General features: G+C 41.7%; 1 protein-coding gene across 5 annotated transcripts in view; it reads right to left on the bottom strand.

Annotated features, from left to right (window-relative positions):
• PDE2A (phosphodiesterase 2A) overlaps window positions 1–24,798 on the bottom strand; it is a 314,549-nt gene that overhangs the window by 280,563 nt on the left and 9,188 nt on the right. The window contains exon 3 of one of the 5 annotated variants that reach the window (XM_085898655.1): window positions 13,597–13,623. The exons of the other annotated variants lie outside the window; for them this stretch is intronic. Coding sequence (XP_085754781.1) covers window positions 13,597–13,623 — 27 coding nt within the window. The remainder of the gene's footprint in view (window positions 1–13,596; window positions 13,624–24,798) is intronic. 5 annotated transcript variants of the gene reach the window in all.

Here is a 24,798-nt window from a genome sequence, read left to right as displayed (position 1 = left end):
ACGTCAAAGTGTGACAGGGCCTTAATATGATCGTCACGAATCTTTGAATGATTTCGTTTCAGTGGTGTATTAATGTTATCTGTACAGTTTTGCGTTGACATACCTCCGATTCACAATGGAATTAATGTTGATTGTTTAGCATTTATTTAATATTTGAGCCAAGAGGCGAGCTGTCGATACAGAGTAAGGTAAGATGTGACAATGGCAAACCCTGAATATTGGGTGAATATTACATCATGATTCATGAGGTTTGGTTGACAGCACAGCTGAAAAAGTACTAACATGGGGTCCACCGAGAGAGCGTGGGTCGATATTTTTCGTGGCTAGCCGGCCGGGTTTAACACGTCTCTACATCCGCGTTGAAGGAGTGGTTTAGAAGAATGATGAAGGTGGCAAGGTACAAAGGCGGTCAGTGAGAATGGTTCTAAACACTATGGGGATGAAACATTAAAAACTTTACTCTATGGAGAGAGGCCAAGGTGAAAATATCTCTCATTTCTCCTTGTCTACACTTAAAATATTATTGTGAATGTGGACTGGCAGGATAACATATAGGTATGTGCACTCGCCATGAGCTCTTTAGGCTGGTTTCAAATTGTCACAATAGTTGCGGAGAGCTATTATGATACGCAAGAAGTGCTGGAGGAATTGAAGAAGGCATTTGAGAAGCATGCACTGAAGAGGAACCTGGAGAGGATGGAGGTAATGTGAGTCTGACAGCAGAGAAAGAAATTTAACATCAGGTTATGCAGGAAGGAGATAAGGCAGGGAAATATATTTGAGTATCAAGGTGGAACGGTGTCCAGTAAGGGGAGTTCAGAGGCTGAGGTACCCGAGGAGGATACAAGTGAGTACAAATTGATGGAGGAAAGGATCACGTGGAGGGTTTCTTTAATGGCAGGTAGGAAGATAAACAAAGTTGAAATGGAAAGTGTTGAGGTCATGTGTAAAGGCGCTGTCACACCTTGACGTTTTAGCCAGCAATGGCAATGTATAAAAATGTATGTAAAACGTTGGTGTACGCTGAAGGTTTGAGGTTTTTTTTAAAGTTTTGGTCATATTCATAACGAGTTGGTCGTATGCATAACATATTAGTAACGGGCACAGAACGTTTCGTTGTCTTATAGATAACTTATACCAACGAATGCTTAGCCTGTTGTTGGCGTTCACAACCTATGCCCAACGATAGTTTAACTTAGGCATAGCATGCTGCACGTATCGCCGACGAACTCGTGGCGTTCTCTGTTAAAAACCTGCCGCACGCCGATTTAAATCATAACCACCTGAAAATTGGAAGTATCAACATCGCAGTCACACCTTGACGATTTAGCCAGCGTATGCCGACGTATGAAAAATGTGTCTAAAACGCTGGCACACGTCGAATACGGTATGGGTAAGTTGTGTATACGTTAGGAGCACGCTGAAAAACAATGAAGTACGCTGTCATATTCCGTGGTACGTCTAGTACGTCGTGAAATTTCAAGCATGCTGAAAATTTACGACGTCCTCGACGTATGGCTCACAAGTTCCGCATACGCTGGCATTAGTTCTCGGCACGCTCCACGATCGTTGACACACGTCGGACACACGTTACTTGTAAGTTACTCATAAGTCGAAACACGTCGAGGTAATGTTTAGCATACCCAAAACTTAATTTTTAACCTATGAGTAGCATGCTTTGAACCTATGTGTAACGTGCTTTTAACCTATGTGTAACATATCTCAAACGCACATTGTCGTATGTAGACGAATTTGATTGACGTCTTCCGGACGACCACAGTACTTATTGAACGTGTTTCTAACTTACATCTACCGTATAATGGCGATTTAGCAGCGTTTAGGGGAATTGGTATATACAAATGGGCTTCACAAGAGGAACCCGTCAGTGTTCCAGATTCCATGTTGAGTAGATGTCAATGTCAGTAGTATCAGTAGTAGTAGTATTAGGTGAGCGTGACAGTAGTAGTAGTAGTAGTAGTAGTAGTCGTAGGTCCATGTCAGTAGTAGTAGGTGAGCGTGATGGGGAGGGTGTGGGTGATGATGGATCCTCGTTGCATCCACGAATAGGAGACTACTTTGCACCATTGTTCGATGTTCTCTTCGGCTAATTTTTCTTCTCATTCCCACGATGAACTTTTTTTTGTTTCATTTTTTAAAGTATTCAAAACGACTTGGACAAATGCATAATGTACTAGTAATGAACACAGAACGCTTCGATAACTTGTACATAAGTTATACCAACGATTGATTCGTGTGTTTTAGGCGTCCACAACCTATGCCCAACGATAGTCTAACGTATGCATAGCGTGGCAGCGTATCGTCGACGATTACGTGAGTTTTTCTATTCATAGGCTGCAACTTCACTTTTAATAAATGCCTGTCACTCGCCTATTGTTTTTGGACGCTGGTGCTCGGCAATTGAAATCGTTTTCATTGAACGAGTTAAATCGCTTCCACAACACTGCAGTCACGGCACCAACAGCAGCAGGCTCAGTGCCAGCCTCATGCCAGGCTCAAGCGGATCCCTGTAGAAGGTGTACTGCTTGGTTATCCTTGGACCCACTCTGGCTAGCAGCTTGTCGAACATCGCTGGGGGCATTCGCAGGAAGTTGATGAAGGATGCATGGTCCTCGTTCCTGAGTTCCACCATGAGCTGGTCATATATGCCGTAATGGCGTCGCCTCCCGATCCATGGTCTAACCCAGTTCCTTCTCCTCCGTTCATGTCTTCTTCTCCCGGCTCTATTGGCACGCAACTGGTGCAGTGTCAACTCGATGAGGTCATGTTGATGTTCGAGGACAGGTAGGTATTGTCGTCTCAGCCTTGCCATATCCTCCATCTCTCGGAATGACATGGACATGTACTCACCACGAAGTCTAAAAAAAAAAAGACGGGTTACTCCTGCGAAGCCCCTTTTTATATACCAATTCCCCTAATCGCTGCCAATACGCCATTATATGGTATCTGCAAGTTAGAAACGCGTTCAGTAAGTTCTGTGGTCGTCCTGAAGAGGTCAAATACATCTACATACGTATTTGTGCGTAGGACATGCTTCACAAATAATTCCCAAGCATGTTACTCATAGGTTATAAATAAGTCATGGGTACCCTTGACATTACTTTGACGCGTTTCGACGTATGAGGAACTTTCAAGTAATGTGTTGCGAAGTGTGAACAACGTTCGTGTAGCGTGCTTACAAAACGTTCCTCATAGGTTAGAAATAAGTTTCGGGTACGCTAAACATTACCTCGACATGTTTCGACTTATGAGTAACTTACAAGTAACGTGTGTCGACGTGTGTCAATGATCGCATAACGTGCCTACAACTTATGGCCAGTGTAGCGGAACATGTGAGTCATATGCCGGCATACGTCGTAAAATTTCAAGCATGCAAAAATTTGAGGACAACCCAAAAGTACAACGTTTAAAGCCAGCATACTACGACGTATGGCAGTGTTTTTCAGCGTGCTCTTAACGTATACAAAATGTACCCATAACGTATTCAACGTGTGCCAGCGTTTTAGACACTTTTTTTCATAAATCGGCATACGCTGGCTAAATCATCAAGGTGTGACAGTGGCTTAACACGAGCATACCTTCACGATCTGGAGAGGGTGGTACTGACAAACCAGTTACAACAAAGGCTGCAGGTCTGTGAGAACAACTGGGCCAGGATTGTGGGAGTGAAGAGGGTGGATAGAAGGAGAATGGACAAACTGAGGGAGGAGATTTGTGTGTGTAAATGAGTTTGATAGGAAGATTGGTAAAGAGCCAGCTGGAGTGGGCAGGGCACCTGTTGCAGGTGGACTTCTGAAGAGAGCAGATGTGATGAAAGTGTGAGGCAGGAGGAGAAGGGGTAAACCACGGTTGAGATGGGAGGATTGTGTGAAGAGGGATGTCAGAAAGATGGAGGAGAGAGATGGCTGGTGATAGAGGGTGGTTGAAGAGTTATTGTGGACAACAGCTCAGTTGTTGGATTTGCAATCCCGAACCAGATTCCTGCTTGCCCGGCTGCTGAGTTTGGATGGGTGACCTGATCTGGGTAGAGTCTGGATGGTATGATAAGTCTTCCACTTCTTAATGATGGATTTCACCGTACTCAAAGGGATAATGAGTGACTGAAATGTTCTTTGAACCCTCCCCTGAACGGTGCTTCTCCACCACTTTATGTCTCACTTCTTTGGAAAGCTCCTTGGTCTTCACGTTTGCCTTGTTGGTTAATCAAGTGAGTTGCACTTTAAAACTCCTTAACTAAGTTGGGGAGCTTAATTTTTCATTTAAACCACTGATTACACACAGGTTAAACCTATTACACTTATTTTGTAACCTTTCAAACAAATAATTTGCTGCTGAAGTGATTTAGGGTTAATGACACAAAGGGTTTGAATACTTAGGCAAATGAGAATCATCTGATTTTCTCTGTGAATCAAACTTATTCACATTTTATCTTCATTTTTTTTTATCTTTATTACTTTGAAGTGGTTTGTGAAAATTCTGTATTTTAAGTTTGATTTGAAAGCATCATTGAATAAAATAAAAATGCCATAGCCCTCGTTTTAGTAATTTTGCTGTGCAGAGTTGAAGGGCTCGCCGCTCGCCCATATTTATGTACAACAAAAATGTCCGCCAGTCTACCAGTCGGCCATCTTTGATCAGATTGTAAAATAAAGTGACAGGCAGATGTATGCCATCATGTACTGTACTTGTGCCAAGTTTGAACAAAATCGGACCATGCATGTCTGAGAAATGGTTGGAGACACATTTAAGTAACAAAATGACCGCCAGTCGGCCATCTTGGATCTGATATTGAAAATAAATGACGTGCATATGTAAGCTATCATTCCTTATCTGTTTTCCAAGGTTGAACAACATCAGTAAACGAATGTCTTCAACATTGTGTTTTTGTTTTTTTAGAACTAAAATGGCCACGAGTCAGCCATCTGTGGACTGTGATCACATCGCAAAACAAAATGATGTGCGTATGTATACAATCATTTTTTCTTTGTGCCAAGAACGAATAACATCAGTCCATACATGGCCGAGATATCGTTGCGGATGCACGCACGCACAGACACGAAAATCGAGACCAAATCCATAAGCTCCCGTTTCAGACTAAGTCCAACGGGGAGTAATAAGCTCAGGTAGCATCAAAATGTGAAAACTTTTGGGGGGGGAGGATTGAATGTATTTGCAGGCCACTGTATTGTTGCTCTTGCCTAAAAACTGCCTTGGCTGTATTTGAATCTAGACCCAGGTATAAACTGTCACCCTTGTGTTTGGCATGCAGGGACAGGCATCAGGGCATGCACCATCCATCTGATAGCACTCGTTGCTGGTGGAAGTTAAGTATCCCATCGTGTCTTTTTGCAAAATGTAGGTTCGTTATCACAGGCTTCCTGAAAAAAATTGCAAAGTCTTTTCAACTTCAGTTGAACATCAGGCTTAACTGACCAGTTCATGAAAGACTTGTGCAACAACGTTCCCCAGTCAAACCCTGCACAGAAGGTGGTAACAATTGTGGCTGTTAAAAAGCAGTAGAAGACCATTATATTGCTATGTAAGATGCCTATATATTGTTGGATTCAACACCGTTAAATTCCAAGTGCAGTACATATCAATTTGATTTCCCAAAGAATTGCTCACATGTATTGGTTCACGAGTCAGTAAGTGACCACTATATTCGTTATGTGTGTGTGTGTCTGTCTGTCTGTCTGTCCCGAGCATAGCTCCGTGGGTTTTGATCCGATCTTGATAAAATTAGGGTGCAAGGTTTGTATCATGATCTAGTTGTGTTTTCCAGAGAATGGGCATGCTGCGCCCATTATGGGTGGAGCCACGCCCAAAAAACATGTGTTTTTAGGGGGTAGCCGGTTTCAAGTTACATCTTCTCCGAAGGGGTTTGTCGAATCTGGCAGGGGTTTCGTATTTGGTTAGCCCAATGGCACCTGTATAGCCCCACGGAGCTCGATTTTTCATTTTCGTCCCAAGGTCAAGGTCACAAGGTCACAAACGTAGAAAATGTCAAAAAAAAATCAATAAATTGGGCATCGAGCTCCTCGGGTTTTCAACTGTTTCGAATGAAAGTTCATAGTACTCGAAGAGCCAGTCGTGCTCTTCGAGTACTACAACTTTCATCATTTACGTTTTTCCCCATTCCCGCCAGTTTGCCCGTGGTGTCCCCTCGAAGGTCAAAAAATAAAAAAGGCGAACCGTGTACATTGCTCGTGAACCATAGCCATCTCCAGACTCGTCAGACATTTAAATTCTGTAATACTGTACATTTCAACTTGAGCTTTTGTACATCCTTTCCCTTTTGCGGTTCCTTGTTTGTTTCATCTCCGCATTCATTGTTTAGTCGGTCACCTCCGCTGGATTAATCAGTTGGCAACATCGCACATAATAGTTGTATTGGATGTTGCTGCTCGCTGAGTTTTGCAACAGGATTGTGACAAGCCTGCACCTGAAGACCAGGTTCATAACGAGGGTGTTTCTCCTCTCAATGCAAGACCCCAAGAGAAACAGAACTCCGACGAAGTATAGAATGGGAATAGTAAAGCATCCACCATGTGCAGTCATCTTCGATGGACACAGCAACATATGGCGAGTTAATCAGGCAGCATTTACATTTCAAGGAAAATCCACCTGGCATGGTGTAATCACCATGGTCCTTGGAAGGTGTGCATACATATTGGAGCTTTCAAACCCAAAGGCATCAATTAAATATTTACTTCGTTGAGAAACCTTACCAGTCTTAACTGTTGGTGACTATTATGCAGACTTGAAGAAGAAAGAGGGTGTGGAGGACAGAGTTGGAGGGGAGCGGGTGGGAATGAGAAGGGACAGAGTTGTGAAAGAGGTCGAGTCTTCAGGGGTGGGAGGGAGCTTGCAAACTTGGGGTTTAGGAGGGAGAGAGTTGAGGACTTGAAGAAGAAAGGGGTTAGACAGGACAGAGTTGGGGTGGGGGGGCAGAGAGCTGGTAGAAGGGGTTTGGGGTCTTGGGGTTGGGAACATGATGCTGAGAGGGGAGGGGTTTGGGGACTTGAAATCCCATTTTACATTACACAGAATTTCCGTGGGTTCTTGCTATTATGCTGTCAAAGTACATTCCTAGCTAACTCCCTAAATATTCCACACTCTATTTAGAATGAATTACCTTACGACTACCCGGTGGAACCGAGTTATTTGCTAGTTAAATATAAAGTTGCCTCTTTAATCATGTCGGCAAGAAGTCACCACTGCAAAAGCAAAGGACACTTTTTGAGGACACTGTCAAATAGTACGACGGGTCGTGTCGCCTGGGTTATAGCCTACGCCGACCCCGGACAATCACCATTCACAAGTCAAGGGTCAGAATAGGGTAGAACCCACAGCACAGTGGTCGAACAAAGGATGGTTACATCACACGTGCTTTGTATAGTGCGTAATACAAATTTAAGTAAACGTCGATATTTTTAGAGTAGGAAAAATGCTGCATTTATTACCATGAACTGCCAATTTTATGCCATTGTTTGTTCAAACATGAATCCATACCAAATCAATTACGCATAAGATAAAGATAAAGATGTGGATATATTACATTATTCATTTTGACCTTGGGGGGCCATTTACAAAGCCAAAGATCGGAATTGCACAGAGATTGACTTCTACAGATAAAAAATGTTATGTAAGTGATGTATATTTTACATTAAAAACAGATTTGGTGTAATGATTAGAGTGTCCACTCTGAGTCTGGGAGGTCGGCGGTTCGAAGCCAACCCTGGCTGAGTCATACCAAAGACTCTTGAAATTTATGTGTTGCTTCCTTGCGAGATGCTCAGCCTTTAAAAGGATCGAGCTTGGACAAAATCCACAGCTTGGCAATCATTGCACAGGCTTGATGGGTCTCATGGCTTCCTCTTATGTTGAATTTCCTTTGAAGATAACTCAATTTATCAACAGTTAAATTTTGAATTCTAAGTCTTGCACTCTATGTCCAGGCCAATATTCACTGCTGGGATGTTTGACATGACAGTTCAGGGATTGTGCTCTAACTTGCCATTCATTCGTTTAGTCTGAGCTCAGTTCTTGGCCTGGCTATAAACTACCTGACCAAGGTTTTGCGGACACAGCATTACACCAATGAGCGCACTGTCCCTCAGGTGGATGTTAAGCTGCAGGGGACCCATCTGCTGTGATCCCAGTGTCTTTCACCAAGAGGAGGCGAGTTATCGTCGGCACGGTGGCCGACTTCCAAATTCCTGTTCGCATATGCAAGGGAACTGAATCACCGATACATCCACACCTCAGTAATGGTGCAAACCAGTGGACCAAATTGGGAAATTAATGCTAGTCTAATATGCATTTGCTAATGACTGCTCAGAACCTTGTTGTGAAGAGCAGCAGAAGACACTTCGATGAAACTTCTGCTCATCTGGAAACAGAACGGATTAACGGAAAAAGCAGGATGCAGAATGGAATAATCGCCATCCCCAAAAAAATCACAAAAACCAAGAACAAGTTCGGCAGAAAGATCAAACATCTTACAGGACACAAGGTGTCTCTTTAACATAGAAGATAGTGAGGTGTAGGACAGCATTTATAAGCTCCAATCGTCTCTCCAGTATGAATAATCATACTGATGATATGAGAGGAAGTTTACTTCTGAACTTACTAGATTTGACATGCTCAGAGTGCCTATGGCACCGTCTTCTGTTAAAGTTAAGAGGTCCACAAAGAACCGAAGAGGAGCAACTTTGGTCTCTTTAGAAAGATACAAACAGCGTCCCAAGTGAAGTGGACAATGATCTACAGACGGTTGAACATTGAGGAAAGCAGGGAATAATCACTTATGTGAAAGCCACAGAATGAGGAAACTATCCAGTTTCTTTATTTGGGCTCACAGGATGGTATAGAGGTATGCACACTCGACTGCAAGCTGTCTAGTCTGGGTTTGAATCCAGACTCAGCTGTAAACTGTCATCCTGGCAGTTCACAGGCAGGGTGGTTAATCAATGTGTGTGCTGTCCTTCGGATGGATGTTAAACGGGCGTCCCATCTGCTGGCATTAGTTGGTGGGGTGAAAGATCCCACTGTGTCCTTTGTGAAGATTTGGCAAGCTATTGCCAGCACGAAGAACAAATTCCAAATTCCTGCCTAACCTCAGTCGAACGTCAGGCCTTGGCGAACCGGTTTGTGAAAGACTTGGGCCAAAATTTCCCACCAGCCAACCCTGACCACTCATTGTCAACAGAATTGGCCAAGATGGTCTTTCAGCTGAATCTGAGCAGTTTGTGTCTCCTGTACAGCACCACTAAGCTGCCAACCATCGACTATGATAGATTCCAGCATTTTGCGAAGACCAAGAAGGGTTGGAATGTGCTACCCCAACATGATCTGCCCTAGAGCTACACATTGTTGGAGGTGGTTACGGAGCAGGTTGCCAAAGTATGGAGTACAACTAAGGAGAAGCAGAAGGCATTTATTAGGTTTAAAATAACAGGACTGGAGTTAGATTGATATCACTATCGAAGTAAACAGAGGCAAGTTAAAAAAACATAACTCGACAACCTAAAAGAGAGTATGAGAAGGACATGGCAAAGAATATTAAACATAATAGCAAGGCTTTCTTTAAATATATCAGGGGAAAAGATCAGGTGAGGAGACAAGTGTGGGCCCATTAAGGAATGGCACTGGGAGAGTGGTTGAGGAAATTGAGGAAATTGAGATGGCAGACTTATTAAACAAGTATTTTTCTTAAACGTTTACACAAGAACAGTCAGGAGAATTGCCAATAACTGAGAGTATTTACCAAGGAGGTAAGGAAGGGTTTTCACAGAAGATCCAGGTTGGCGTGGAGGAAGTAAAGGAACAGCTCGGTAATCTAAGAGAGGATAAGGCTCCGGGTCCAGATAATATGCAACCAAGAGTATTGATGGAGGTGGCTGAGCAGGTAAGCGAGGTGTTAACGGATATTTTCAATCGCTCACTGGAGTCAGGACAGGTATTGGGGGATTGGAGAGCAGTAAATGTAACACCATGATTTAAGAAAGGATCCAGATAAGAATTGGGAAACTATAGACCTATTAGCTTGACTTCAGTTGTGGGGAAGGTGTTGGAGACATTAATTAGGGAACAGATGAGGAACCATTTTAAACAAATACAAACTAATTAAAGGTAGTCAGCATGGGTTTACCAAACAAAGGGAGATGGGCAATTCCGCAGTTAGTAACGTTACATTTTAGGGACATTCTCATTATTTAGATAAGAGTCCTTTCTCTATTTGTGGATGTAAAGTCTCATTAATGTCACCAGAGATCAACCTAGTCTAGACGTAGAACAGAGCAAAGAATGAAATCATTTCATGAAACATTCTAGAAGAAAAAACTGCTTTTAATGCCGGTTAGTAACGTCCTTTTTTTGTAACGTTACTAACCGGCATTAAAAGCAGTTCTTTCTTCTAGAATGTTTCATGAAATGATTTCATTCTTTGCTCTGTTCTACGTCTAGACTAGGTTGATCTCTGGTGACATTATTGAGACTTTACATCCACAGATAGAGAAAGGACTCTTATCTAAATAATGAGAATGTCCCTAAAATGTAACGTTACTAACTGCGGAATTGCCCAGATAATCTTTAACAAATTTATTGGAGTTCGATGAAATAGTTCCTCAGTGGGTGGATGAGGGAATGGCAGTGGATATAGTATATCTAGACTTTAAGAAGGCATTTGATAAGGTACCACATCGGAGGTTGTTAGCCAAAATGAGGGCTTATGGAGTGGCTGGTCAGGTAGTTGATTGGATTGTAAACTGGCTTTGTGGTAGGAAGCAAAGAGTGGCTGTGAGTGGGAGGATGTAAGTAGTGGGGTACCTCAGGGATCAGTACTAGGCTCATTATTATTCATTGTTTACATGAATTGGATAGTGGGGTGAAGAGTAAGCTTTCCAAATTTTCAGATGGCACTGAGCTTAGAGGTAAAGTATATGGCAGAGGTGGTGATCAGATTCAGGAAAGTATTGATACTTGCATAGATTTGGCAAAAGATTGGCAGATGGAATTTAACCTGAGCAAGTGTAAGGTGTTGGGGATGGGAAAGAAAAAAATAAAATAAAATAAAATACATGACGTAAGGGGTTATTTTGGAGCGTGTCACACAGGAGAAGGATCTGGGGGTGGTGATATATGAGGGAGGGGGGAGGTAAGTAGACAGGGCAATGCCAAGCAGCTATAGGTAAAACAAATGGGGTTTTAGGTTGTATTTGTAAGGAGATAAATTATAAAGGAAAAGAGTTGGTGTTAACTCTGCATAGGAATTTAGTGAGGCCTCATGTAAAATTGTGTACAGTTTCGGTCACCACATCTGAAGGTCCTGTCACACCTTGACGATTTAGCCAGCGTATGCCGACTTAAGAAAAATTTGGCTAAAACGCTGGCACACGTCGAATACGTTATGGGTAAGTTTTGTATACGTTAAGAGCACGCTGAAAAACACTGCCATACGTCGTAGTACGCTGGCTTTCATCGTTGTACTTTGCGGTTGTCCTCAAATTTTAGCATGCTTGAAATTTTACGATGTATGCCAGCGTATGACTCACACGTTCCGCTACGCGGCCATAAGTTGAAGGCACGTTATGCGATCGTTGACACACGTCGACACACGTTACTTGTAAGTTACTCATAAGTCGAAACACGTCGAGGTAATGATTAGCGTACCCGAAACTTATGAGTAACGTGTTGTAGGCACGTTACACGATCGTTGCACACACCTCGAGGCACGTTACTTGCAAGTTACTCATAAGTCGAAACACGTCGAGGTAATGCTTAGTGCACCCAAAACTTATTTCTAACCTCTGAGTAATGTGCTTTGAACCTATGTGTAACGTACCTCCAACGCATATTGACGTATGTAGACGTATTTGATTGACGTCTTCCGGACGACCACAGAACTTACTGAACGTGTTTCTAATTTACAGCTACCGTATAATGGCGTATTTGCAGCGTTTAAAAAAAAAAAAAAACAACAATAACTTCCGATATTTTGTCACGTGCCATTACGTGATGTCCGATTGCCTCTGCAGTTTGCTCATGTCTTATTCTTAGTTCCTCCTCTGTGAATATTTTCTGTTTGAGGATATTGTCACGTCGACGTCGAGACTTAAAAGCAAATGTCCGAATATATTTTAAAATTCGTGATAAACTAAAAAAATAATAATATAAAAACAACAACAACAACAGATATTTTGTCACGTGCCTTCACGGAGCCAAGGAGAAAAAAAGAAAATGTGCCTTGACGGAGAAAATAAGTTCCGGGTATGCTAAAAATTACCTCGAGGTGTTTCGACTTGTGAGTAACTTATAAGGAACTTGTGTCGACGTGTGTCAATGATCGCATATTGTGCCTACAACTTATTCCCAGCGTAGCGGAACGTGTGAGCCATACGGCAAGTACGTCGTAAAATTTTCAGCATGCTTGAAATTTCACGACGTACGAGACGTACCACGAAATATGACAGTATACTTCATCGTTTTTCAGCGTGCTCCTAACGTATACACAACTTACCCATACCGTATTTGACGTGTGCCAGCTTGGTTCGGCAAATTTTTCATAGGTCGGCATATGCTGGCTAAATCGTCAAGGTGTGACTGCATGGTTGACACTTCCATTTCTAAAGCGGTTATGATTTAAATCGACGTGCAGCAGGTTTTTAACAGGCTACGCCACGAGTTCGTCGGCGATACGTGCAGCGCGCTATGCTTAAGTTAACTATCGTTGGGCAGAGGTTGTGAACGCCGACAACAGGCTAATCATTCGTTGGTATAAGTTATCTATAAGACAACGAAACGTTCTGTGCCAGACTAATATGTTATGTTTTTATTCGTCATTCGAAACTAATATGTTATGCGTACGACCAACACATTATGAATACGACCAAAACTTAAAAAAACCATCAAAATTTCAGCGTGCGCCAACGTTTTACATACATTTTTATACGTTGCCATTGCTGGCTAAATCGTCAAGGTGTGACAGCGCCTTGAGGAATGATGTAGCTGCCAGAGAGAGGATTCTGTACAGAGCGACTATATTGATTCCAGGCCAAACTAGACTTAGCTATGAGGAGCAGCTAAAGGAGACAAGGCTTTATACATTCGAAAGAAGGTGATTACAAGGTGATATGATAGAGATGTTTAAGATTATGAAGGGTACAGACAAAACAAGTGCAGAAGAGTTCTTCAGCAAAATGGACAGTGATAGAACCAGGGGCCATAGCCTGAGCATAATGAAGAGGAGAGTTTAAAAGGGTAGTACCAAAAGGCAAGGGTCTTTAAATCAGAGAGCAATTAATGTATGGAATTGGCTTCCTGGAAAGATGGTGGTAGCAGAAACAGCAGATAGGTTTAAATTGGAATTAGATCTATAGATACCTAGAACCATTGGAGACAGAGTGGTATATATGGATATTGGCAGGATTGGGAGGTAGCTTGAGTATGGATGGCTGATTGTGTACATCTGTGTTGAGTGTGATGTCTATGAGAGGGTCTCATCAAGTGATAGTGTGTGGTTGGTGTTGTATATTATTATTGTATTATTGTTGGTATGTTGTTGGTGTTGTATATTACCTGAAAACTGCGTTCACCCACCACCATCTGTAAAAAAAAAAAAATTCCCCTTTTGTTTTTTAATTCCCTTCTGACATCCCTGAACATGATACATTTATCTCATCCCCACTCCCCTCCCCCCTCGTGAAATTAAGTTGTTTTGACGGATTGGCTGATTTGTTTTATCTGGTTCAGGTATGATGCAGGTATTCAGGTGTGGTGCAGGTATGATGGGACAAATGGCTTCCTCCTGCGTCTAACTTCCTTGTTATACCTCGTTATTGTATGTTCCTACTTTCAGGGAAGTATATGACAGCAGGCAGACGAAGAGACTATAGGAGTAATTTATCCTGCCAACACAACTGTCTGGAAGAAAGAGTCAACTTTCCCTAGAGCTGTCTCGACAGTAAAATTGCCCTCTGTCCCATAACTAGTGAGCTATGGGTGCAAATCAAGGTGCAGCCGAGGTAGACATGACTGTTTCAGGAATGGCTTGAAGTTCACCCCTGCCTGCCTGCAGCTGTTACGCAGCTAAATCCTGAAACCTAGCCGGTCTATCCCATCACCAGCTGGATAAAATATCACCGTCGATGTACACACAGATAAAATCAATACATAGTGCAATTGCAGAATGATTAATAAAGGCACACAGAAGGTAACCTTCCAGGCACATTACAACAACCATTTCAAATAAATCGGACTTATGCAACTCCATTGAGGAAGGGGCGAGGGGGACCAATTGTGTTTTTCATTCATATTTTAATTCACAATTTCACTCCTGAGAGCATGCATTATATACATCACAAAGTGATCATAAAGTTTATTTTCCTGAAAGATAAAGTGAATCAGATTCTGTCAATCTATGTGAATTTGAGAAAAAAAAACCCAATTTTGAGCACACTTGATGCTTGTGACATTGAAAACTAGAGAGTTCACAAAACCCTTTACCCATGAGTCTTGTGATTAATAATAATCTTATATATTATTTCCGAGTTTGTGGTTTCGTGTCGCACTATCTTCGACTTTGTTCTGTGCTCGAGTAACATGATATTCGGCTTACATTATCTCAAAGACCATATGAGGTGCATGGTACAAAAAAAAAGTGAATAAAATAGTTCTGAAACAGTGAAATCGTATTCCACTTACTGCATTAAAGTAAAATTACTACTGATACTCTGCATCAGTTCCTTTCTCAAACACACCCACCCCAACATGTCGCGCAAAGCGCGGGTTATGCTAGTAATAATAATATGAGAGTAAAAATACAACACAAAAATAACAAGGGCGGGGTCTACGAGCGGTAACTTTTATTGGTTGTGAGGATATAAAATGCCATAAAATTTTGTCCAAGTACTGATAAACGGAAGGCTTATTGGAAGTAATAAGAAGTCAATTTGTGTTCTCGTGTTCAAGTATATAATTAAATTGAAATAACATAAAGATTTTAAAGACCGAATCAAAATTATCCAGAGGTTAACCGTCATTGATGCAGTATCTTTTTTTACACCACCTTATTTAACATGTTACATCAGTTATTCGTGCCTGTTGTTTGTGTTCTTTATGACATCTACAGAAAGTTTCATGTTTGGAATGATTTTCAATTTTGTTTGACTGGCAGACAAGTTAGATGGAGTAAAAAAAATTATCTCACTCTTCTCTGTGTATGTGCGATCAGGACAAATTCTGAGCCAAATTACAGCTAAACTAACGGTTAGTTTTCCGATTCACGTTCGAAATAGAACATTCAACTGAAAAGAAGTTGTTCTTCGATCATAAATTGATGTTGGTGGACAGGACAGGCAGACAGACGGCAGTGAACCAATTGCTTTTTTGCTTTGTGTGTGTGTGCGGGGCAATTATATTTATTTCTTCAATCGAGGACGGTATCCACTATCCACTCATATCTATTTTCTCATCCTATGAGTAATTGATCTTGTATGGATTCCCACTATGAACAAACAATGCCATCACAAGTCCAAATTTACATTGCGGCTGCTCTACTACTTTAGTGAGTTTAGAAACTGACTAAATGTCAAAACGCATTTTGTGGCCGATGACAGCCAAGAGTTATTGAAATTTGGAACAAAAAAAATTAACTTTCAAAAATAATTTTAAATGTGGTCATCGGCTTTTCAGATGGATGCAGGTGCACAAAGTCAATCTCTTACCAAGTATGTGTATGTTGTTACCAAAATGAGTTCGGAGTTTGGTTAATTATTCAATAGCTATTTCCTAATGAGTGTTAGCATAAGTTGTTGTAAACCCCAATTATCATTGACCAGAATTGTATGTATAGTTAGATTCCCTGTCACCTTTTATTCTCATGTCTGCATCTCTTTCTCCCATCTCCCATCCGTGTTTAATCTTTAAATCACCTCCATATAATTTGATACTCAAATCACACTCTCGGATGGCTGTTCAACATGTGCTACCTCGCACAGCCGGGACGCCAAGAGTGCATGCACAGAACCCATGTGGTTTGGGGGGGGGGGAGAGGGCTTGCACAACCAGAAAGAGATATAACCGAGATGCCCAGCAAGTGACACAGAGCTCTCATCTCTTCCCTCCTCACTGTGCTGAGACACAGCCGGGACCATCATCTCTCTCTTACACCTGGGACCACAAGGCTCTCTGCTCTCTCAAGTTCACAGGCCAGGATTCGCTCAGCCCACAGCACCCAGCTAAAATCAGAACAATAACAATAAAAAAAATTTAATTGAAATGAATAAAGGTTAATGTGATCCATTGCATGTGGAAAATAAGGCAATAGACTATAGACACCTCGAGCAAACTCAAATTCTTATCCCATGAATTGACAATTATGAGCCCACCCACCCAACCCCGCCATACCAAACTGCTCCTGGACTCTATTTTTTTTATGGTGGAGAAGGTTCTTTAAACTCTCAACTCTGATTCTGCAACTGGAATAGATGGCATCAGCTTATGTGTCCTATAAACCTGCTCTGCTGCTCTTGCACATCCTTTCTCGGCTCTTTTCACCCTGTCATTTGCCCTAGGTCATCTTCCATCTGCTTCGAAATCTGCCAACATCACTGCATTAAAAAAAAAGGTGTAAAAACTGATCCCCTTAAACTACAGACCTATTAGCTTACATCCAAGCATCAGCAAGGTCATGGAATCCATCATCACAGTTGATATGAAAACCTTCCTTTTCTATAAAAACCTCATCTCAGATCGTCAATTTGGTTTCAGACCAGGTAACTCCACCTTGGACATGCTGCTTCTATTTCTGTGCTTTGTCCCCTCCCCAGATCTCTGCAGGGCACACATGGTCCACCATAAACCCTCTTCTGGTGAAGCTACCGAAATCCAGGATCACTGCTCACCTCCACTCATTTGTTCCTTTTTCCCCCACCCGTGGTATCAACCTCCACATTCCCTTCAATCTCATTCTCCCCTCCAGGTCTTCAAGACAGCTGTTCACCAAAATGTCAGTCACAGTGATTAGAAATAGGCTGTATCAGCCCATCTGCAGTGTTTCAAGCATGAGACGGCTGCATCAGCCCATCTGCAGTGCATCAAGCACGACACGGCTGCATCAGCCCATCTTCAGCAGATCAATCACGAGACGGCTGTATCAACCCATCTTCAGCAGATCAAGCACAAGACAGCTGTATCAACCCATCTGAAGCACATCAAGCACGAGACGGCTGTATCAGCCCATCTGCAGCATATCAAGCATGAGACGGCTGTATCAGCCCATCTGCAGCATATCAAGCATGAGACGGCTGTATCAGCCCATCTGCAGTGTATCAAGCACGAGACGGCTGTGTCAACCCATCTTCAGCAGATCAATCACGAGACAGCTGTATCAGCCCATCTGCAGAATATCAAGCAAGAGACGGCTGTATCAACCCATCTGCAGCTTATCAAGCACAAGACGGCTATATCAGCCCATCTACAGCGCATCAAGCATGAGACAGCTGTATAAATCCATCTGCAGCGTATCAAGCACGAGACAGCTGTATCAGCTCATCTTCAGCAGATCAAGCATGAGACAGCTACGTCAGCACATCAACAGCGTATGAAGCAAGAGACGGCTGTATCAGCCCATCTGCAGCATATCAAGCACGAGATGACTGTATCAGCCCATCTACAGCGCATCAAGCACGAGATGGCTGTATCAGCCCATCTACAGCGCATCAAGCACGAGACAGCTGTATCAACCCATCTGAAGCGTATAAAGCACGAGACAGCTGTATCAGCTCATCTTCAGCAGATCAAGCATGAGACAGCTGCGTCAGCACATCAACAGCGTATCAAGCACAAGACGGCTGGTTTATTTTTTGGATTTTTAATCGCTTCTGTATTTTTTTAATTTATTTGCTGTTGAGATTCAGTGTGTTTGTCCAGGCCATAACATTTTTACAATTTGAGCTTTTGTCATCAAATCTTCAACAAACCATTATATCTAAGAATATTGAGAACAAAAAATAATAAAATGCACAATTTTTTTTTTTAACTGTCGTTTTCGTCAAGTTCAGTTCGAGAATAAAGCGGATGCAGACGGGCTTTGCATTTTGAGATGCTTTCTCGTTGACAATTATTGGCTCATTGACTCAATTCCATTTTGTCAGAGACGTTTCCATTAAATGTAAAAGGGTTGGGTGGTCAGGTTCTGAAGTCATCTAATGAAGGTACTGTATAACAAAACTCTTTAGTAAATCATACAAGATATGCTCATAATATTTTCAGATTAATTTTATTGTTGGTCGATTCACACCATCATCAGCTGGATGCTTTAGCACTTTAGCAAAGGATGTGATGTCACAATACACATGTATGACATCATCTCTCCGTCTCACCACTTTTTTCAAGCATAATTTCTGGTTGCACATTCAGTGGATGATTTGACTTGACCATCCTATTTAATCCACTGCAGGATGAAGGCCTCTCTTCAACATGATGGGCCATTCGATTGTACACTGCTAGTAAATTGTTCAATTCTGATCAGCAAGCAGCAACCTCTTCACTCTCTGCAGACCTGGATAAAAATCACAAGCTGGTCAAATACTTGGAATATGTCTTTCAATCCTGACAAAACTCACAACCTCACGATGTCTCTCCGAAAGGACCGTCTGGAACCCCTCCCACCCCCCAATCTACCTTCTCAACAATCGCCTTGAACAAGTTCTTTCATTCAAGATTTGGGCCTCACTATCTGCCACAATATTTCCTGAGAAGGCCATATCTCCAAGCTGGCCTCCAAAGCCAGTTGCCGACTGGGCATCCTACGTCGTGCAAAGTCCTTCCTTGGCACACCAGAGCTTCTAACCACTTACGAAGCTTTCATCTGCAGTCTGATGGAGAGTACTGCTCCCCCCTCTGGGGTGGTGCTGCTGCCTCACACCTAGCTCGACTTCACACTGGAGAAACCAAGGTTTATAGGATCATTGGTATCTCCCGTGATGAAACTGAGTCTTTGGGTCACTCACTCTCTCACCAGAAGCAGTTCGGTGGTCTTTCTGTCTTAACACTCTATGATCTGTCCTCTCTATGTTTCATCAGGGCACTCAAGGTCTGCCAAAAAAACACTTCTGGTGAAACTGCCAAAATAAAGAATCACTGCTCACCTTCATGCCTGGTGTTGGCTTAACGGAAAGGATGGTTGGCTTGGGATCCTCGGATCCTGAGTTCAAATCACACTTGCTGTTGAATTAATACCAGGTGGGGTTAACCTTGCCTGTCATCCTTGTGAGGTTATGCCAGGTGTTGGCTTAATGGTTAGGGTGGCAGGCTTTGGATCATCGGGTCCTGAGTTCAAATTCCATTCAGCTGTTGAATTATTACCAGGTGGGGTTAACTTGGCCTGTCATCCTTCCGAAGTCAGCAAAATGAGTGCCAGCACGCTGGTATACTGTGTCGGAGTGGTGACCCATCCAGGATTGTGCCCAATAGCCAAGGAAACTGCTTAAGCAGCACCAACACTCTGCACAGAGTATGGTCCCAATCTTCTCCCCCTCCTCCTCCTCTTTCTCCTTCTGAGGTCAGCAAAATGAGTGCCACCTTGCTGGTATCCTGTGTTGGAGTGGTGGCCTGGCCAGGATTGTGCCAAATAGCCAAGCAGACAGCTTAAGCAGCACCAACGCTATCTGCAGTGTATGATCCTGATGGATGGATGGATGCCCAACTTCACTCTTTCATTCCTCTTTTTTCTCGCCTCTGGAACAAACTCTCACACTATGTTCAATCCCACTCCTCCCTCCATGTCTTAAAAAACAGCTGTTCACCACCATCTCATATCTTTCCCCATCCAAAATCTTGATCATTTCTTCCCCCGTTAATCCACCCCAAACCCACCTTCAAATTTCCTGCTCTATTTCCTGACAGTCCCTGTAGTACCATCTTGTTTACCCCATGAAACCCACCCCACCCCTCTCCCTTCTACAGATATCCTATTGACATTGTTCCCCACTATTTTGTGCGTCCCTCTCCTGCCTCTCTTATGTCCTGCCTTGTTGTTTGTTGCTGTGTTTTAGCTCTTGCATGAGCATCGACTTGGTATACAAAAAATAAATTCCATTCTTACATCTGATCTTTGGTGCACCTGTGCCTCTTTCCAGGACCTTCTCTCGATTCCCAGTTTGTGATTCTAGTTGTCCACCTGTTCTTGCTGCGGGTCCAGCCAAGTTCTTTGTAACCGAAATGTGAAGGAATTTCGTTTTCTGTCTGATCCATCCATTTCTCCAATTGTCCCTCTTGGTTATGTCAACACAACATCTCGCCACAGCTCATTGCATGATCATCATCATTTGCTCCATCTTCTTTGTTGGCTAACACGTTTCACGACCATACGTCATTGTTGGTAGAACAAGCAGATTGTAAACTTTCCTTTTCAGACATTAGATTGATTTTAATAACATTTTTCCAATTTCCTAAATTCTGCCCATCCTGCTCCAGTACATCTATTCACTTTTTAAAGTGATCCGTATCTATTTATAGTAATGGTTTATAGTAATTTATAGTAGTAATTATTATAGTAGTAATAATTTATAGTAGTAATAATTAATAATGGTTTATAGTAATTTATAGTATAAATTACTATTTATAGTATATGGTTCTAAGTAAATGTAATTGCTGGTTTCTTCAATTTTTCAATTATCAATTTTAATGTTTTCCTTTTGGTAATTATTGGAAATTAAACATTAATGGATTTTTGTTCACAATATGTGATCGATTATATATTTAGTGAATTTTGTGCCTGTTGTTATTTCTGGTAAATAGTGAACCTTTCTCGGAGGATTTTGTATCGTCACATTGAACAAGATTTCATGCGTGAGGTGTCTGTGCAGCAACTGGAATGGCATTAGCTTGTTCAGAATCCATTGTACTGATGTTGAAATGTGTCCAAGTGTGGTGTTGGAATGATATAGTGTTTACATTCCCATTTCATTTGAGAGATCCTGATGGACTGTGCTCTGCAAATGCTTCATATCATCAATATATACAAACTGCTTACATGGCAAATCAAAACCACTGTGGAGAGATCCTTTCAATACATCAACGTATTGAAAACAAATCTTCATCCCACCAACTCGACATAATCAGAATTCAGTGAAGAAAAAGAAACAAGAAGTAGTATATGAGTATAAATCATCTCAGAGCTGTGATTTTGCTCGATTTGATATTTTTTTGCTCATTTTGTTGCTAAATCTGTGACATGGATTAATGTTCAAATGTTATTCTTTTTATATCACAACGGAATGATAAAAATCAATTCCACCACGTCTTGAAGGCATGACGTATACCCCCAATTGCTCAAGTCGAACAACCCCAATGGTTTCCAACTTATTGTGGGGTCGCCCATGGAAAGTCTTTGACCCAAGTATATTTATTGAACCATCTTCCCAGGCTTCCTGACGTTCGATGGGATGTGGCACAAAATTGGAATTTGTTCAAGTCGCCAGTGATAGCGGAAGACACCATGGGAACTTTAATGTCCACCAGCAAATCATAGCATATGGGGCACCCGGCTTAACGCATTTTTTTTACCCTTTTTTATATGTAAATGCCGTTGTTTGTCCTTCAAATTGCCACATTTTATCCACAATGGTGTAGTATTAGTGAAGGAAGGGGGGGGGGATGACATTACACTCGACCATTGTGGCTAAACACTTTTGAATGCCAATGATGTTGTAAAGAATTGTGAAAAGGTAGGTTACACCTCATGAAATTGGTATTTTATTCTACTTCCTCAAAGTAGAAATGATCATATACTCTACGCACAAACACCTTATTTGGTCACAGTCAATGTGAAAAGCAAACGTTTGATCAAAGGCAAGTGCAATGCTCCCGTAAACATGTATCAGCGTGTCATGAACTTTGAACTTTGGTGGCCATTTTTCAAAATGAAAACAAAATACTAACTTGTTTCTTCCTGACAGAGGTCATGATGAAACGAATCACATACTATAAAACATTACTACGATACGAGGGTCGTTCAAAAGTTGGACAAATGATATAGCCTACTTGTACTGGAGGAATGTTTCTTTGTATTTTTCAATGGACAACAATAGAAACTAGAGCGAAGTTGATTGTGCGCCATCACAAATCCCCACACTTCCCACATAAAGCGAAGTTGAAAGATGGTAAAATGTTCCACCAGGAATCTTCAACTTAATTTTTTCAACATCAAATTTTGAGTTAAAAAAAATCTTCCATTTTCACTTCTGTGACTCTTAGTCCTCACCCCAGGGGGATAAATTGGGGGTCAAATCCAAACAATTGTCAACATATTTCATGCGTCTCCCAATGTTGAATGCATACACAAAGTTTGATTAAAAAAAAGTTTCAAAATGTGCCTGTAATTGCATTTTTATTTTTTTTGGTACTTGAACTTTTGACCCTGTCTCGGGGCCACGGGGAAGGGGCGAGCCAAATTTGATGCTGCTCTTACACCTTCTTTCCATGTGGTGATGAAAACTACCAAGTTTAGTGAATTTCTGCACAACTTTGGAGGAGGAGATAGCGTGACAGACAGACAGAGCAGATTAAATATATCACTATACATTGAGAAATACAAAGGTGGTGTTTGTTGTACTGTTTGTGAGTATCTCATTTGTATAACTTTTTGAACGTGCCTCGTGTGTGCAGCCAAAACCACCTGAAAAAAGGGATGATGTCATACTGTTTGATGGACCGTATTGCAGATTATTAGTGTAGTAGATAGTAGAAAAATCGTGCAAATTATGACACAAGCATCAAATTTGGCATTTCTGTTCTGCAGGGCTTTCTGATCAAATCTGCCTGATTGGCCATTTGAAAATCCAAATTTTTCAAAATTTGGATTTTCAAATGGCCAATCAGGCAGATTTGATTAGAATCCCCTGGAGAACAAATGTGCCAAATTTGATGCTTGTATCATCATTTGCACGATTCCTCTCAAAAATTGCTGTTATCTGCCCCACTATATTTCACTCAGCGTTGTACGTACGCAGGTGAATGCAGGGGGATTTTGAGAATTATTGAAATTGGAACATGACGATGATTATATGATAAAATTCCAGAGACAATCCAATCCTGATATCACCAAATAATCACATAATTAGATACTGATAGCCTGTTCGGAACATGAGAGGTCAAGGTCTGTGTACTCAATGTTTAGTTTACAGATTTCTTCTCGATAGAACCCAATGAGTCAATGGTTTCATTTAAAAATAGTTATCGAAGGTTCCAGAACATACCCCTGTGCAAAGCCGGTAAATTTCTCAAAAGAATATGTTCATAAAGGGCATTTAATATAAATTATACACAAAATGGCAGAAATCTCTACCCCTCCAACTCATCTTCTTGCCCCCCTCTACATCCCAACATCCATTGCCTTTTATTCCTCCTCCTCCCCAATCTCATTTCTTTTTATCATTTCCTTCCTTTTATAAAATTCATTTTTATGGATGCACCTTCCCCAGCACATTTCCATCTGCAATAAAGCATGTGGGGCAGATGGGGAGGGGGTGGGTTTAAGTTCCTCACATACTCTCATGTTGAAGATTTTGGCTTGAGCCATATAAGAAATGTTATCAGGAGGAATACAAGATTTAACATCAGATGGAGGAGAGCAGCAGCCAGAGCACATAAAAATCTATTAAAAAGTTCAACCTGAAATCACAGCCTGAACGTTGAGTAAAAGAAAGAAATTCCAGCAGAAGAGAAAGTGACAAAAACAGATATTTCAAGGATGCAGCATTCCAAGGATGGAAAGGTCGAGCTCGTGAACCAATCCCATTAACAGAGGACATGAGCTCGGAATTATGAGCAACTTAGTTCAGGTGCGTGACTAAATTGGTTTCATTACGGGGATAAAAACCAACAAACATTGCATTTCATGTTTAAATGTGCCCCCGATGGGTAGCCAATTAAGAAGGAGTCCATGTTAAATTCATTTCCAGCAGTTGTACCTTTATCCATGACAGGAAACAACATCAGTTATTTGGAAATAACTACAGTATATCTCATCTGTCACTTTCCTCCAGTCTAGAAATTCTTTGCTATATCATGTGTTACCTTTTTCCCTTCTCCAAGACCAGGTAGCACCTGATCGCGTCGGTCTCGAGTGCAAGATTATCTTCTGTACCTCCTTTGTTGGGGACTATTTAGTATTAAATAAGCAAGACAGTGCCAATCCCTCAAGGATTTCATTAAGTGATGGTGAACAAAGGTGTTTTAACTGCAGTTTCAGTCGTTAACCCTTCATCAGGCACTATTTTTCTCAAACGAAGGGTTAACACCCCAAGCGGCAGCTATTAGTTTCCTGTACTTCGAACGTCGGTTGACACGTCTTTGTCAACCTCCATTTGATTTCTCGGGCATTATCGTTGACAAAGTCCAGTATTGGAGTAGCAGGACATCAATGTTATATCACATTTACTTCTCAAATATCATCCGATGCACATTTTCATCCAGCAGTTTTGTGATGGCGGCCATATTGGCCGTTTGCCAAAAAAAACAATTCAGATCTTACACACGGCTATTGCTCGTGAATGGTGCATACTCAAGAGCTCCCTCTTTTTCAATGATATGCCGGAAGTCCAAAGTAACACGACAAGTTTACGTTATACAATCTACACTGCCTGATATTTGTCCCATAAACATGGCTGTAGGAGAGTGAGGCAGCTGCGGCTAGGTCCAGGTTCAAGATTTAACTTAGCATACGACCCATAACTGTATTAATTACCATAATCATCAATATGTGTGCAATCAAAA

The sequence above is a fragment of the Eptatretus burgeri genome, chromosome 10 (genome assembly GCF_056783735.1).
Source record: "Eptatretus burgeri isolate ZD-2024b chromosome 10, Ebu_testis_v1, whole genome shotgun sequence".
NCBI lineage: Eukaryota > Metazoa > Chordata > Myxini > Myxiniformes > Myxinidae > Eptatretus > Eptatretus burgeri.
The sequence above is the reverse complement of the archived record's forward strand: the minus strand, read 5'-3'. Positions and strand labels throughout refer to the sequence as shown.